The sequence below is a fragment of the Pteropus medius genome, unplaced genomic scaffold (genome assembly GCF_902729225.1).
Source record: "Pteropus medius unplaced genomic scaffold, Ma_sr-lr_union100, whole genome shotgun sequence".
Lineage (NCBI taxonomy): Eukaryota > Metazoa > Chordata > Mammalia > Chiroptera > Pteropodidae > Pteropus > Pteropus medius.
The window spans coordinates 3973671-3988820 of record NW_024354502.1 but is presented as its reverse complement, the minus strand read 5'-3'; the positions used below and the strand labels follow the sequence as shown (position 1 = coordinate 3988820).

At 50.4% G+C, this 15150-nt stretch overlaps 1 protein-coding gene and 1 pseudogene across 1 annotated transcript; both read right to left on the bottom strand.

Annotated features, from left to right (window-relative positions):
• Nucleotides 1-3247: 3247 nt before the first annotated feature.
• Nucleotides 3248-4042, bottom strand: LOC120595574 (cell division cycle-associated protein 3-like; annotated as a pseudogene).
• A 3813-nt stretch (nt 4043-7855) lies between these two features.
• KLHL38 (kelch like family member 38) lies at nt 7856-14562 on the bottom strand. Its single transcript, XM_039853561.1, has 3 exons — nt 13093-14562; nt 9073-9178; nt 7856-8207 (listed from the first exon to the last, which is right to left on the bottom strand). The coding sequence occupies exons 1-3, from the start codon at nt 14443-14445 to the stop codon at nt 7912-7914; spliced, it is 1755 nt and encodes a 584-aa protein (XP_039709495.1). The 5' UTR covers nt 14446-14562; the 3' UTR covers nt 7856-7911.
• Nucleotides 14563-15150: the final 588 nt, after the last annotated feature.

Genomic DNA, 15150 nt, shown 5'->3' with positions numbered 1-15150 from the left:
TTCAGAAACCAGACCCCCTCCTCCGGCACCCTCAGCATCGGCTTCTGCTTTAAGGTACAGCCTCTCGTGATGTCACCCCAAAGGCTTATGCTGTCAACACTGAGGACAGGACCCTGTGGGTGATGCTGTGCTAACGGATTAGTTCTCAGATAATTTCTTATGCCTGACCTGGGGTTCATCTCGTGGACCCTAGTTCTTTCTTGATTCGCATTTGGCAGACGTAGCTTATCTTGGACTTTTGGGAAGCAGCTCAGAAGCTGTGTCTTGAATACATCGGCCTTGGAATCCATTAAAAGTCGCTCGTCCCCGTGAAGTGGTACATTTACCGAGTGTCTTCTCAGTGCCGGGCGCCGTGCTGCAGCAGTGAAAGACGTGGGGACTGCCCACGAGATGTCCCTGATGACTAGGGGGAGCCGGGGATGAGTCAGTGCCATGGTGGCCCAGCCCAAGGCAGACTGGGACTGGGGGTGCATCAAGGGTGCCTTCCTGGGGGAGAGGGTGTGCTTAGTGGGCTGAGTAGCACCTCTCCCCAAATTCACATCCACCCAGAACCTCAGAATATGCCTATATTTGGAAATAAGGTCTTTGCGAATGTGATAAGGTAGGGATCACGATGAGATCATACTGGATTAGAATGGGCCCAAAATCCAATGAAAGACAGAAAAGAGCATGCAGGGAAGAAGGCCATGTGGTGATGGTGGCAAAGATTGGAGCGATGCAGTGATAAGCCAAGGATGGCAAAGTTTTCCAGCCACCAGGAGCTGGAAGAGATAAGGAAGGATCCTCCCTTAGAGCCTTCGGAGGGAGCGCGGCCCTGCCTTGACGTTGGACACCTTCATGTTGGACTTCCAACCTCCTGAACTGTGAGAGAACAAATTTTTGTTGTTTTAAGCCACCGAGTTTGTGGCAGTTCGTTATGGTAGCCTTGAACACCAGAGCAGTATCTAAGCACCTGAGCCGAGTCCTGAGTCCTGCCAGTCTTGCTACTTTGTTTACCATCATTTCTCCCAGTTTGAACACATCAGGACGGGAAGACTCCAGTTGTCTGTGCGGTATGTGACAGCAGGCGCCTCATTCGCCTTCCCATCCACTCCATGACTCCCACATTTACCACTAGGGTTTGTGGTCAATATTTGTTGAATGAATAGATAACAGTGAATGAATGAATGAATGAATGAATGAATGAAGAGTGAGTGAAGAAAGCAATGCTAGCAGAGGTGGACCAGTTAGCAAGCTGTGGGAAACGGGGTCCTCAAGGGTGAAAAGCCATGGCTGCTGGATTGGGAGGGCTGTTCCAGGTCGTCTGGGTCAGTCGCCATTCCTGGGAAAAATGGCTATTCAGGGAGGTTTTCCCTTCCGGGTCATCTGGGTCAGTCACCTTCCCCAGAAAAAGTGAGTATTTAGGGAGGTTTTCCCCTGAGGATATGCAGACAGAGCCAGCAGTGAAGACAGGGAGAAGGACTGAATGGAGAGCGGGGTGAAGGGGAAGGCGCTGGGCCACATCCGTGGCCCACTTGACTTCAGACACTGTACTGAGTCCATTAAAATCCACCATCTTTCTAGTCATTCTCGAATCAATCCCTTGGGCCGTTAAAAATTTCCCCATTTTCCGGATGTGGAAACCGAGGCTCAGAGAGGTGACATAACTTGTCAGGAGTTACACCGCCAGGAACCGCAGAACCTGAATTCGGGCCCGGGTCTTTTCTGCTCCCGGCTGTGTTTTCTGTGTGGTACAAAATGCCGCTTCCACTAATCGCCAAGTGTGGGGACGGGGACGCCATTGGGGGCCCGGAGGCTAAGAAAAGCTTTAAAGCCTTGGAAGAAGGGAGGTTTCTGAAAATCGATCCAAGAAGACAGCGCTGGCAGAGTTCCGGGGACCCAGGTCATCGGAAGGCCATCAGCGGTGCGCCTCCGGCTCATCTCAAATAGGGTTCCCAGGGCGGAAATCAACGTAATTTTCTTTCCTACCCTACTTCATGTTAGTCCATATTTTTCATTGTTGTCCGATCTGCAATAGTAATCTTTAAGGGTTAGCTACCATCTGTTCCCACCTGATTTAAACCTCAGTGTGTCTGACGATTAAGCCATTGTTTTCGCTCAGAGCAGCCCAGACATTCCAGTGGTGTTTAGGACCCGTTCACTGACTGAACTTGGCCTAGGGGTTCATAGAGCACCAGACCCCGTCTTTGGCCCCCTGAAGAGCTCCCCTTCCAGTGCCATTCAACAAATCTCTATGGCGCCGCAATGCGAAAGGAGCTGGAGTAAAGGCAAGGAGGGGAGAGAGGATGGAGAAGGCTGAGGAAGAGCTCGGTGGGCAGGACGGGGAAAGGCATCATAGCAGAGGGAATAGCATATGCAGAGGCACGGAGGCACAGGCACGCAGGGCATGCTGGAGTGGGGTAGGGGGCCGTCAGCCATCCTAAGAAGGTCAACGTGTCTGAGTAAAACCAGTCTCAGTCCTTGTCCTATGGGATGTTACAGTTTTTTGTCGCAGGTGGCAAAGGTAAATTCAGCCAGGGTTCGGACTTTGGTTTTAAGATGAGGATACTGGAGACTTTCTGTGTTTCACCAGAGAGAGTGGATGTAGAAGAGGCTGAAGTGGATCATGAAGAGGAGACCACATGGAGGGGAGGCTGGAGCCTCCGAGGGGGGTGGGGATTCACCTTCGGAGCCACCGCTGATTCCAGGGGGAGAGTCAGGAAGGTTCTGAATGGGTGGGGCCAGGATGCCTGCAGCTCTGTGCTGCTGGGGCCATGCCGCTCTGCCAGGGGACAGCCACATCCCCGTGAAGGGCCTGATGGTGGCCTCAGCACAGCAGGACTTCTTCTAAAACGCCTGCGGGGAGTCACGTCTGGGGTGGGCGAGGTTTCCGGCGCCCCACTTCCTCCTCCCCCGCCGCGGTTTCTTCCCTCTGTCGCTATCTGCTCTGCTCGGGCTCCTGTCCTGCTCACGGGTGTGTGTTGGGACAAGGCGTTTGATATTTTCGTGATTGTTTCCTTGCTGAGCTCTGCTCTGCTTCATTTTTCCCCCTTCCCTTATTGTCTGTTCAGGTGATGAGTCAGGCGGGTTGACAATTTAAAAACATTTCTTTTTGACATTAAAAAAAGAATCACTTCCTTTAATATATAAGAAACACAGAAGACACAAAGAGAGCCCAAGAAAGCTCTCAGTTCCACAGCTGGTAGTTTAGGGGTAGTCAAAAAAAAAAAGAGCCTTTCCAGTCTCCCGGGGAAAGAAGGGTGAGAGGTCACGGACTATCACTAGCTCCCTGGTGAACCCAGGGCTGGGCCACGACGACCTCGTTCTCTACCAAGGCCAAGCGCTGGTTTTCTTTGTCACGGTCCCGGCCTAGCTCCCATGCAGTCATCCAGTTCCCAGAATGGCCCCTGCCTTTAGTTCCCCAACAGTTTCACTCGGGGGAGAAGGTCGCTTACCCTGGCGTGATGTCGGCGTCCTGGGGAAGTCGCCATCCTGCAGGATGGTGGGAGGAGGTCTCCCTGGGACCTCGCCATTCAGTTTCCATCTGTTACGCTTCGAACCTGAAGACCTAGGCGTCTCGGGGTCTCTCAGGGGCTTGTCTGAGCCCTGGCTGTCCTGTTTCCTCTTTGGAAAACACCTGCTCAATCTGACTCCAAGGTGGCATCTGGTCCTCCAGGGAAAACTGGGTGCCCAGAGGCAAGTCCAATTCAGAAGACAAAGGGCCTCTAGGGGCAGAACAGGCTCTGGGGGGAGGTTTGATCTGGGGGCTTCGATCTCAAATACTTCACTCAGCTGTTTCACCCGTGGGCTTGGAGGCTCTCCACAGCTGGTCTTCACAGGTGTCTGCAATGCTAAGGGCAGGAGAGTGGGGGTCTGAGCCCCAGGCCTGATTGGGACCCTCCACCTGCCCGCTGCTGGCAGGTTTGGCTGTAGAAAGCTCTCCACCTGCATGGGGGTGTGCATGATGCCCGCACTAGGTGAGCGTGGGGCGCCCCTCAAGCCAGATGCTTGCTGTGCTCCAAGCTCACGCTGGAGTGGCTGGGACGCTCTTGGTGGAGTCCATCTCAACCAGGAGGGACAGGGTGGGCCTGGGCTCGGCCGGGGGAAGGAGGGGATGCCAGGCCCCAACTCCACCTTTGGGTGTAAGGCAGCTCCAGCTGAGTGAGTTTCAAACCGTGACAGTTGACATTTTTTTAACTTAAAATGTTTCAGCTTGACTGCTCCTAGCTAAATATATTTTGACCTCAGCTCTGGATTGTGACTCTCTACTCAGCCAGCGAGAGCAAGGGAGCCTGGTGCCAAAACCTTCTCTCTTTCTTTTTGGACTGAGATTATCTTCAGCAGATTGGAAAGGCTCCCTTGTGTCCTGAAGGTCATTTTGCAATTTAGTTCAGGTATGGAGTTGGCCGGTGGGATGCCCAGGTGTATGAATGTACCTGCCACAGAGGAATGTGTTTGGCCCTGGTGCCATTTTTCTATTTTTTATTTTTTAATGAATCCACAGGTAATTTACACAGTTCTGTGCCCTGGGGAGGCTTGAATAAGCTCTGAGTAGCCACAGATTCTGGCAGCTTATTAAATATTGGACTGAGACGAAGGGAAAAGAAAGTCAAGGCATCAACAAGTCTCTGGCAGAAGGATTGTTGGAGGCCACAAAAGGAGTTGACAGACAGCAAGATCCCGCTTTTAATGCCGGGCAAATACAGTCCTCTAGACAAAGCCCTTCATCCTCCAGGCTTGACCCCGGTAGGCCATGCTTCTTCCCCCACCCAGACACCCCACACTCAGTGCAGGGCGGGAAAGCAGAAGGAAAGAGAGAAGGGCAGAATGGGATCTGGGGGGCTTAAACTAGTGCCTACACACTACCCTCCGAGTTTGAGACGGAGAGCCCAGAGACAGTGTAGATCCAGTCTCTATACTCCTTTACTAGTTCTTTCATCTGTCCTCACATATTTATGGAGGACGTATATATGTATGGCAGACACTGAGTTCAGCCCTGGGAATGCAGAGAACAGAATAAGAGTTGAGAGGGGTAGACGGTGATCAAGTCATTACCAATGGAATGAGGGTCTCGAAGGAAGAAAAACAGGCAGTGTAGGTGACAGTGGGGTTATTTAATGGGAGAGCTGCCCCAGGCGGGGGTGGAGGGCGCGTGGAAGGCCTCCTTGATACCGCGACTTTTAATCTGGTGTGTAAGGTATAAGGTGAAATTACATCGGGCGAAGAGGTGGGAGAGGTGCGTGTTAGGCAGGGGCGATTGCAAGTACAAAGGCCCTGAGACGAGAGAGAGGAGGGAATAATAAAGGATGGGTGGAACAGAGACAGCTGTGGGAAGGGAGGAGAGGCGTGGCGAAAGATGAAGCCAGAAAGATAGGCAGCTGCTGGACTTAGAAGGCCCTACGGGCTGGATGAAAGGTCGGGGGCTTTCTGCAAAGGTCTCTGAGAAGCTGCAAAATCATGTTAAGCAGGAGAGTAACACGATCAGGTTTGTGTTTTAAAGATTCCTCTGGCAGGATCAGAGGGGCAGCGAGTCCATCAGGAGGCTTGTCAGGAGGCGAGGAAGGAGTAGCAATGAAGAATGAAGATGCGGGGGCTGGAGGTGCTTGTGGTCTATTTCAGGGTGTCGCTGACAGGCTACCGTGTCGAGAAGAGATTCAGGAGGTAAAGATGAAGCAGAGAGACCAGTGATGAAATGATTGTGGTAGCTCAGGTGAGCAACGATGGCTCTGGGACTGGACTTAGCGCTGTGGGTGGAGAGAGGGAGTTGGGCTCTGGATGTATTTGGAACAGGTGGAGTGTGAGAGAGAAAAGCATCATGAGCAGCATCAGGTCCAAGGCTTTGGGCCTGAGAAACTGGGAGAAAGGCGTTGCCCCCATCCAGGATAGGGAAGCCCGTGGGAGAAGCTGGTTCGGTGAGGATGGAGTGATCTGGAACAAGCTTAGTTTGAGGTTTCTATCTAACGTCGAAGTGGAGACGACGGAGAGCGAGCACTGGAGTCTGGAATGAAAGGAGTTTGGAAGCCGGCAGTGTTGGGGTGGTATTTAAAGCATGGGCTGGAGGAGCTCGCTCACCGAGGGCGTGAGAGCAGATCCCAGGGAAGTCTAAGGACTGAGGGCTGGGTGCACGACCCGCTTATCAGTCAGGAAAAGGAGGAGAGGAGAGGGCACTGCAGGAATTGGGGGGAGGAGGAGAGCGAGTCCAGCGGGTGGAGCGAGGGAGGAGCTCCAGGATGGAGGGGAGGCTGGCTGAGCTCACGCCGCCGCTGACTGGTCAAGTCAGATGAGCAATGAAAACAGACTGCGCGGTGGGCGCTGGGTATCGCTGGTCACCTCTGCATGCACACTTTCAGAGAGCGGTGGGGCTGAGAGCCTGAGTAGACAGGTTCAAAGAGAATAGATTGGAGTAAGAGCCCAAGCAACAGCTAAAGGGACAGTGCCCGGGCCTAGGAGGAAGGCCGACCATCCGGGCACGGTGTCTGGACCACAGCCAAGTGGTCTGGGGAACAGGGCAGAGCTTCTGGCCCCAGCAGGAGAAACCGAAGTGCAAAACATACAAAGTAGGAAGAAAGGAAAAGTCCAGAACATGGACCTGGAGCACCTGATGGGGAGGAAGACTTCAGCTCGGGGGCACTCCCGTGCCACGCTCCGGGCAGCAAGGCTCATTCCAGGTGGTTCCATTGGTGGGGAGAGGACTTGGCCTACGTTGCTGGGCGGGGACAGGGCTGGCCAGGATGAGAATGGGACCAGGGCATGAAGGTCTTCGGTGTGCACGGCTGAGCAGGGCAGTGGTTCTGACTGCACATTACAGCGACCTAGGATGCTTTTCAAAAATTCAGAGCTCTGGGCCCAGCCTCTGAGAATCCCCATCTGTCTGTCTTGAATGGGGCCGGGCCCCATTTTCAAACATCCTCCCAGGTGATTGTAATGTGCTGCCAGCTTCGGTTTATTCTGTGCTTGGGGCCGGGCCTGCGTGGGAGGCACTTTGAGATAAAGAGGGGCCTAGGGAAAGTCACCCCTGATTGAGAGGGCAAGAATTGCTGTAATCTCTGAAGGAATTCGTTGGCTTTCCTCAGAAGAGTGATTCTCATAACATTTACCAAAATGAAAATCCTGCTTAATTCTGCAGGTTTATAGCTCCCCAGAGGCTGGAGAAAAACATCATTTGGCAACAGAAACAAACTTTATTCTGGCAGCACAGGCAAAATTGCAAACAGTAGATAGTGAGTTGCACATCCTCCTCTGGAATTTCAATGTACTGTATGCATAGAATGCAGAGAAACACAGTTGTGGCCAATCGTTCATGCTGCCACCAGGACCACGTGCTTCCGGGGACCATTTTAGGTCTCTTAGTCCCCTTATTCCAAATTTCCATGATGTCCTGGGACAGATGTGCTTTTTGTCAGCCCATCACTTCTTCCTCTGGGGAACCACTCCCTGCCATTATGTGCAGTTTGGTATGCTGTCCACAACAATAGTTAACTCCCCCGCTGCCCGCAGGGACATGATCCAGAACTAGCCAATTATAGTAGCGCTATCCCTGGAAACGGTGATTGGCTCATGAGATCGGCAAGGAATTCAAAAGGGCCCATGAACGTTTTGTTTTTTAGGGGTACTATTATATAGATAATGGTAAATTTCTCTCCTGAAGATGCAAAGCTAGAGAATGCGAGTCTGGATTTATCGGTTGCCATTGTTGTCATACTGTGTGGATTAAGATGCTTATTTATAGAATGAAGGCAGACAGAGAGAGAGAGAGAGAGAGCGCGCGAGCGAGCTTTTCCCAACAAGATGCCTGGTTCCAGGCGTCCAGACTCCAGAACTTTCAGTCCTGCGAGCTTTCCCTGCGCCCTTTCAGGGTTAAGCTTTTTGGAGTTGAGTTCTGTCTCTTGCAGCAAGAGCATCTTGACTAAGAGGTGGCCTCTCGGATTCTCATTAAGCGCGTGGGAAGTTGGAGGCGTGGGGTATGCACTGGAGGGTGAGGCAGGCGTGGTCAAAGAGTTTGTGAGGCAGCTGTCCCAGCGACGTCCAGGTGTCCGTCTCAGGGTCGTAGCAGTCAAAGGAGGCCAAGTCCTCGATGTTGCAGTCTGTGGTCAGCCGCCGCCCGCCTGTCACATAGAGCTTGTTCCCCATCACCGTGGCCCCGTGGTGCATCCTCCGGTCTCTCATGTCCGCACATTTGACAAATTTGTTGGACTGAGGGTCATAAGCTAAGATCCTCCTGGTGTAACCTGGAAACCAAATGGCGTATCCACAAGGTCAGCGTTGCTTATCTGGGACTGGAGGCGAGCAGTCCAGGGGCGAGTCTGGTCTCTGTCATCGCCTAACACCAGGGCTGGACACACAACTAACGTGTGGAACGTTGCAGTAACCCGCCCCCAGTCTAGTGTGTGGCAGAGCTGGGGTTTGGACTCAGATCTGTCTGATCCTGGCCCCTGCATCCTTAACCCCACGTTAAGACGGCACCTAAGCCATTCTTCAACGGGGAGCAGCCTCTTGATTCTGATGGCTTTTTCGTCTCTCTCACGTGCCCATCCAAGATGTACAACAACCCAGAGAAGGAGCCTTAGGGACACTCATGAGTCCCCACGACAGCCCTATCTGGGGGGTACTGTTAGGACCCCCATTTTACAGATGAGCAAAGTAAGGCACAAACAGAGTAATAACTTGCCAGAGAGCATACAGCCAGTTAGTGGCAGAGTTGGGATTCGAACCCAGATCTGACTCCCAAACCAGTCCACTATACTATGAGTACAGAGAAATGACTGATCCATTAGCAGTAGATGTTAACAACGGCAAACGTTTTTTGAGCCTTTGCCATGTGTCTGGGATAGAGCTAAGTGCTTCTGATACGTGAGCACTTTTCTTTTGTAATCGTAGCAACTCTGCGGTATGGGTATTATTTCATTCCCGTCTACAAATCAAGACAGGGAGAAACTTCTGGATGAGAAGAGAACTTTGGCAAGTGGTCCAAAGTTCTAGAGGGATGTACTTTTAAAAAGAGTCTTGTGGAACCACGTGTGTCTGTCAGTGACCCTTTTTCCACAGGAAGTGGCATGTTCGTGCCCAGCCTAGCGACCCCTGGTTCGGACTCACCTCCCACGATGACAATCCGCTCCCCCAGCACCACCGCAGGGGCACACACGTTCTTGATCATTCTCGTCTCCATTTTGAACCACGTGTTTCTGGAAATGTGATACACCTGAGGGAGAAATAGAATCAGGGCACCGCATTTTAAAGTGACATATTTTTTTTAAAAAGACAGAAATAGTAAGTAGGGTAAAATAGAAGTGATTTTATTTCTTTTCCCTTTATTCCAGTTTTCAAAATATACATCTATTACTGTTAATAAACAAAATGTCTTTAAATAATGGAAAGAAGACTATTGCTAGAATTTGCTCTTTGTGTGACCCCATGAGATCAGTGGCTGTGTTTTTACAGAACGGACCAAGAGTTATGCGTTGCGGTATGCATTCGCTTACCTTGTTTGGAACATGTTTTTCTTTTAATGAGGAGTGGAGCAACTTGGATATTCATGAAACCAATGATTTTTCAATTATTTTTATTTCTGGCTCATGTTTAAATTTCTAAATGTTCCAGCGTATCCGAGAGGGCCTTAGAGCCAAGAATAAATAGGGGGCTGAGTGAAGAAGGGTTTTGAACAGTTCATGCCTGAAACTCATTAGAATCACAGAAAAAGGAAGCATAAGAGAAAGAAAAAAGAGCGAAGAGGTGAGGACAGGGCTCCTTGGCCATGCTCTGAAGCAGAGCAGCAAATCATGATTCTCAGAACACGGTCTCCTCTTAATTTCCTCAGATTAAAGTTGAACCATTAAATGTAAATTCATTACTGACAAAATTTAGCAGAAGAGATAGCGGATAGACTTCATATAAGAAAAGAAGGAATAAAAACATTCATTTACAGAGGAAAATGGCACAGTAGTCTTCACTGGAAATTCTGCATAAAATATAATTGCCACCATATTAAAGGCCATTTGTTAAAAAATCATTTTAGCAAATTTGACCTTCACAACAATCCTATGAAGTAGGTACCGTTGCTCGGCCCCATTTTTCAGATTAGACATTGAGGCTCAGAGAGGTTAAATGACATTCCCAAGGTCACACAGCTAGAGTGAGCGAAAGAGCTGGTCTGGTTGAGCCCAGAGTCCATGCTTTTAACCTCCACACTCATGGTTCTGCTTGGGGTCATGTAGACGTGGCCTGACTTGATGGACACTTTTGAGACTGGAGACCTCTTGAGGTCTCGGTCAGTCCTTTAAGTTGGCGAAGCGTGGAGGAGGCCAAAAGCTAGAGACTGGGACAATCACAGTGGCTGTCAAGTCGCATGATTTTATCTGAAAATACTTAGGTGGCCCCCTTGGGAAAGTGGGATCACTGGTTGCATTTTACCTGAGTGAGTAATTGCCTCCTGGCCTTCTATCAGATTTGAGTATGGTTTCAAAAATGATGAAACATTTGCTCACCATCTTTGTAATACCCCCAGAGAGGCCAGGGCGAGGATATCCAAGGATGATCTCTGACCAGTGGAGGAAGCGATACTTCATTATGGTAATGGGTCTGCTTAATGCCATCCAGCAACAGAGGTGGAAAGACGGCCAAGTAGGAAGGTCCGTGTATGCACGCAGTTCACACAGTAACCCCGCTCCGGTGTGATTCTTAAAGGAATGCATGCATGAGGATGAACCATCCCTGGAAGAGATCTCTGAACCTGTGTCTGAAAATCCAGCCCACTTCGTGAAGTAACGCTAAACATTCATCTTAAACTATATCTAAAAGAGTAAAATTTCTATTTCAAAGCGAATGCTAAATAGATAAGAGGGCTTCCAGATTAATACTTTTTCCCTTTTCCCCTTCTGTTCACTGCAATGTAAAAGAATCACTCACATGTTATTATTATTTTTTTTAATCTTTGGTTTTGCAAGGGTCTTGTCTGTACTGTGAATTTTTCGATATGCCAAATCTAAAGGTTTTTTTGAGCTTTGTGTTTTTAGGAAGTCGATAATTTTGCAGTGTGAAATCATCAGCATATCTGTTGACTTTATTTTGAAAAATAGTTTTAAGAAAAGAGGGAGGGGCTCTAGTTTTACGTGGAAGCACCATATTACATCAGCGATGCGTAGACAGAGCTCAGAGGAGAGCAGAACATGTCTCTCTCGGCTTAAATAAAAAGTAGGATCTGGAACGGACTCAGAATCCGCCTTGATGGTCAGGAAGGAGCTGAGAGTATGGACTGGAGAAATGAAGGCAAGGAAAAAAAAAGCGAGAAAAGAATGAAATCAGAGATCGTCACTTTTCTCCATCTCCACTGGTGCCCTTAGCCCAAGCTACCATTGTCCTTCAACTCTCCTCCCTTTGTCCCCTCAGGCCCCTTCAATCCCTTCCCCACAAAGTGTCCAGAGGAAGCGTCTAAAATTGCAGATTTGATGACTTTGCCCACCCTCTTTCTCTCAGGCTACAACCCAGTTCCTTGAGGAAGCCTAGAAAGCCTCATCTCCACAAATACTCATCCCCCAAGGGTGTTCCCGAATTTCCGTAGGAGGGACTCAGTGGGGAGGGGGTTGCTCGGGGCAGCTTGAGAAGGGGGGATGGAGATTATGTGAGACTAACTCGCCCACCTCCATCCCGCTCTGCTTGGTGGACTCCCTCCCTCCTCCCCAGGTGTCCTCCCTCCTCCCTGTGGACTCCCTCCCTCTACCTCCCTGGTGGACTCCTCCCTCCTCCCTGGTGGACTCCCTCTCTCCTCTCTTCCCCTGGTCTGTGTGGCAGCTACGTGGTTATGCTTTCAGTTCCTCCAGGCAATGGGCTGTGCCCCTTTCTGCTTCAAGGCCTCTGCCAGCTGCTCCCTTACCCAGCAACACCAGCCCTCTCTCAATAGATGGCTCTGCCTACTGCTGCAGATGGCAGATTCATCCACTCAGAGAAGCTTCCCACCCATCTCTGCCCATGTTAGAGCTTTCCATCCATCCTATGATTCTCCCTCCTCTTATACTCATCATCCTCTCCTTCTTTCTCTCTTCCCCTGCCTCTCTGTTCAAGTCAGTTTAAACCAACCTCACAGAGTTCCCTCCAAAATTGCCTGATTCTCTCTAGACTGGTTTAGGGCACCCCCTATCATCTTAGAGCACCCCTCCAGTCAGCGTCTGAATTGCAATTGTCTGGCAAGCTCCTGGGGGTAGGTGTAATTGACTGCCCACGACTGTGCCCCCAGGGCCTTCACCGTGGTTGGCACTCAATATTACTCTTATAAATGGATAAGCAAATCTCATCGGTCTCCTTGATTGTCTTTAAAGATAAACTTGTTATTCAAGCTTTTTGTATCATTAGATGAACTGCAGAAGTTGCTAGAATTTGCATAAAGTTGGGAAACAATATTCTGAAATTTTGGTCTTTATTAATTATACTACTCAGAGAGCTTGTGAGTAAAATTAGCATCTACCTCTCATTTAAGGCAGGGGTTCCCCAACCCTGCTGCACCTTAGACTCTCCTGAAGACTTCTGTAAACCATGACTGTTAGGACTCCCACACGAAGAGATTTGATTCATAGACCTGAGGTCTGGTTCCGGGGGATTTGTAACAGACTATGGACTGATGCTTGGGAATCTTCTTTTAAGGTCCTGCTGATGTGGATTAGAAGCACCTGCCAAATTCCTGCAGGATTTCACTATCCGACGTTCAATGTATTCTAGCTTGAACTTTTAGGTATCCTATTTTTTTCTCAAATGAAGATGAACACTTTGTAGACAGAGATTGTGTCTGATGTACCTTTGTATGTATTAATCTTACACAAAAATAATTCATAAACACATGAAATCTTGCTGAAATTAAACTTCCTTCCTTCCTTTTTCTTTCTCCTGAAGATGACAAGTGTGTATGTGTGTATTATATGCATGTGTGTGTGTATGTACACATGCGCACATGCATGCACACACATATTTATGTATATGCATATGTTATGTGTATGTATATGTGTGTATGTATGTTATGTGTATCCATGTATAGGTGTGTGGATGTGTATGTACACACATGTGTATGCATGTGTGTGCATGTGGGCACACTCTCATGCACTTATGTGCTGGGGAGGACCAGCCACATACCTGGATAAGGCGCACAGGGTTCTGCATGATGTCCTCTCCCCCAAAGAGGTAGAGTCTTTGGTCTTTCACGGCGACTGCAGGGTGGAGAACCCCCACTGGCATGCTGGCCATACTCTCCCAGACGTCACGGATGCTGTCGTATCTCTCCATGGAGCCCATGACCTCCTGCCCTTCTCCGATCCCCCCGATGGAGAAGATGAAGTTCTTGTGGGTAGTGCTTCTGTGGGAGTAACGGGCCACCAGCATGGGCTGCCCCAGCCTCCACTGGTTGAGTTTCAGGGAGAAGATGTAGGTGTCGTGACTGGGCACCCCCTTCTCTGTGCCCACGACCATGCCGCCCAGCACGTAGACGCTACGGTGCAAGGAGACGGCTGTGGCCTTGTACAGCCGGGTCGGAAGCTTGGCCAGGCTCTGCCACTGGCCAGTCTGTCTGTCATACAGCAGAACGTCTCTGGTGGTCTGCTGGCTGTCCTTCCTTCCCCCCAAGAGGATGAGGAAGTCTCGGTAGGAGCTTCTTGGGGGCACATGCCATGGTGGTTGGCAGTCTGGGGCACTGGGGGTGCCCTGCAAAGAAAACATCTGCCTCTGGGCCGCCTCCAGGATGAGCTGGCACGCGGGCGAGGCCCGAAGGAGCGCGTCGCCGGCGATGAAATGCTGGAAGAAGGCCGGGTGCACGTGCGGGAGCCTGACCAGCCTGAGCAGGTCCTGCATGTGTCGTCTCCGGGCCTGGACGTCATGCCTGACCCAAACCATGAGGGCCTCAAACACCTTTTCCTCCTCCCCACAGAGCCCGTCATCCCCCAGGTAGTCTCTCAACTCCAAAGCACAGAGCTCCTTCAGGTCTGCCGACGTGGCCACCTCTGGAAAATGTGTCAGGGCCACCTCCCTGGCTTTCTTTCTGAGGGTCTCGCAACTTAAGATCTCAGAGAGTCTGATCATGCCCAGGCAGTTGCTGGGGGTCAGCTGGCTCTGGAGGTAGGAGGAGCAAGCCTCGAAGAGCTTGGGGTACTGCAGCATGGAGGCGGCCTCGATCAAAGGCAGAACGTTCTCCGCTGTGACGTGTGCCTCCCCGGTGTACACGTACAGGACGATCTGGTCCAGAGCCGTGGACTCGATGCCTTTCAGCTGGACTTTGGCCTCGCTGCTCTCCCGGAAGTTGCTGCAGAACATGGCCCTGAAGTAGGGGCTGCTGGAGGCCAGCACGTTTCGGTGGCAGGGGACCTCCCGGGCCCCGGCGCAGATGCTCACATCAGTCAGGATCCTGTTTTGTCTCAGGCCGTTGAGCTGCCTCAACAGTTCAGAGGAGAAGTCTTGGTCTTGGAAGAGCAGCCCACCTGGCAGCTCCTCACCCATCCTGCCAAGAGCGGAAGAAGTCCCAGGAGGGCGCCTGGGCTGGAGCGCTTAGCTATGGTGGCTCTGAGACATACAGCCCCACGTCCGCTCACCAAGATGCATGTGGCTGTCACCTCACCAAGAGTATCGCCTCGTGAAGATTGGAAAGGGGGGCCGCCTACACTTCAGACGTTATAGCTCGCTCCACTCTTTTTGGTTATGATTACTCTCAAAGGTAACAGGCAAAGAGCATCTTCAGATAATCTGAGAAACAAACAAACAAAAACAATGGAGACTGTTACTTGATTGTCTGGGGCTGAAATATTACCATAAAGAAAAATGACAGTCCATGCGTTCAACCAACAGAAGTCTGTAAGCCTTTCTCTAGATTCTCAGCCTACCTGTTATTTAGTAAACTCACCTAAGCATATTTCTGGGTGTTAGTCATCCTCCAAGGATGTCATTCTAGGGGTGTGGCCTTCTGGTAACCAGACAGAAATGAGGGATGAACATGGACCTTTGCAATGTTTTTCTTTTCCCTTAAGAACATGGCTTCACAAAGTCTTTAGGGTTTTGTTTTAAAGAAGGGATAAATAGAAAGCAGAGACCCAACAATATCCTGGGCCGGGTTTATTGGATGACACCTGGCCGTCTACCTGCACAAGAATGAAATGTTAGAGACATTTACCTTGTTTTGCAGCAATGTCATCCACTGATGTCGGGTCC

Bases quoted from the DNA above. Each gene is read 5' to 3' on its own strand.
- KLHL38 (XM_039853561.1), bottom strand. From the start codon at position 14,445: ATGGGTGAGGAGCTGCCAGGTGGGCTGCTCTTCCAAGACCAAGACTTC. The intron at 9,179-13,092 runs GTATGTGGCTGG...TTTCTCCCTCAG, and splicing joins ACCCTGTGCGCCTTATCCAG to GTGTATCACATTTCCAGAAA. The intron at 8,208-9,072 runs GTGAGTCCGAAC...TTTGGTTTCCAG, and splicing joins GCGGATTGTCATCGTGGGAG to GTTACACCAGGAGGATCTTA.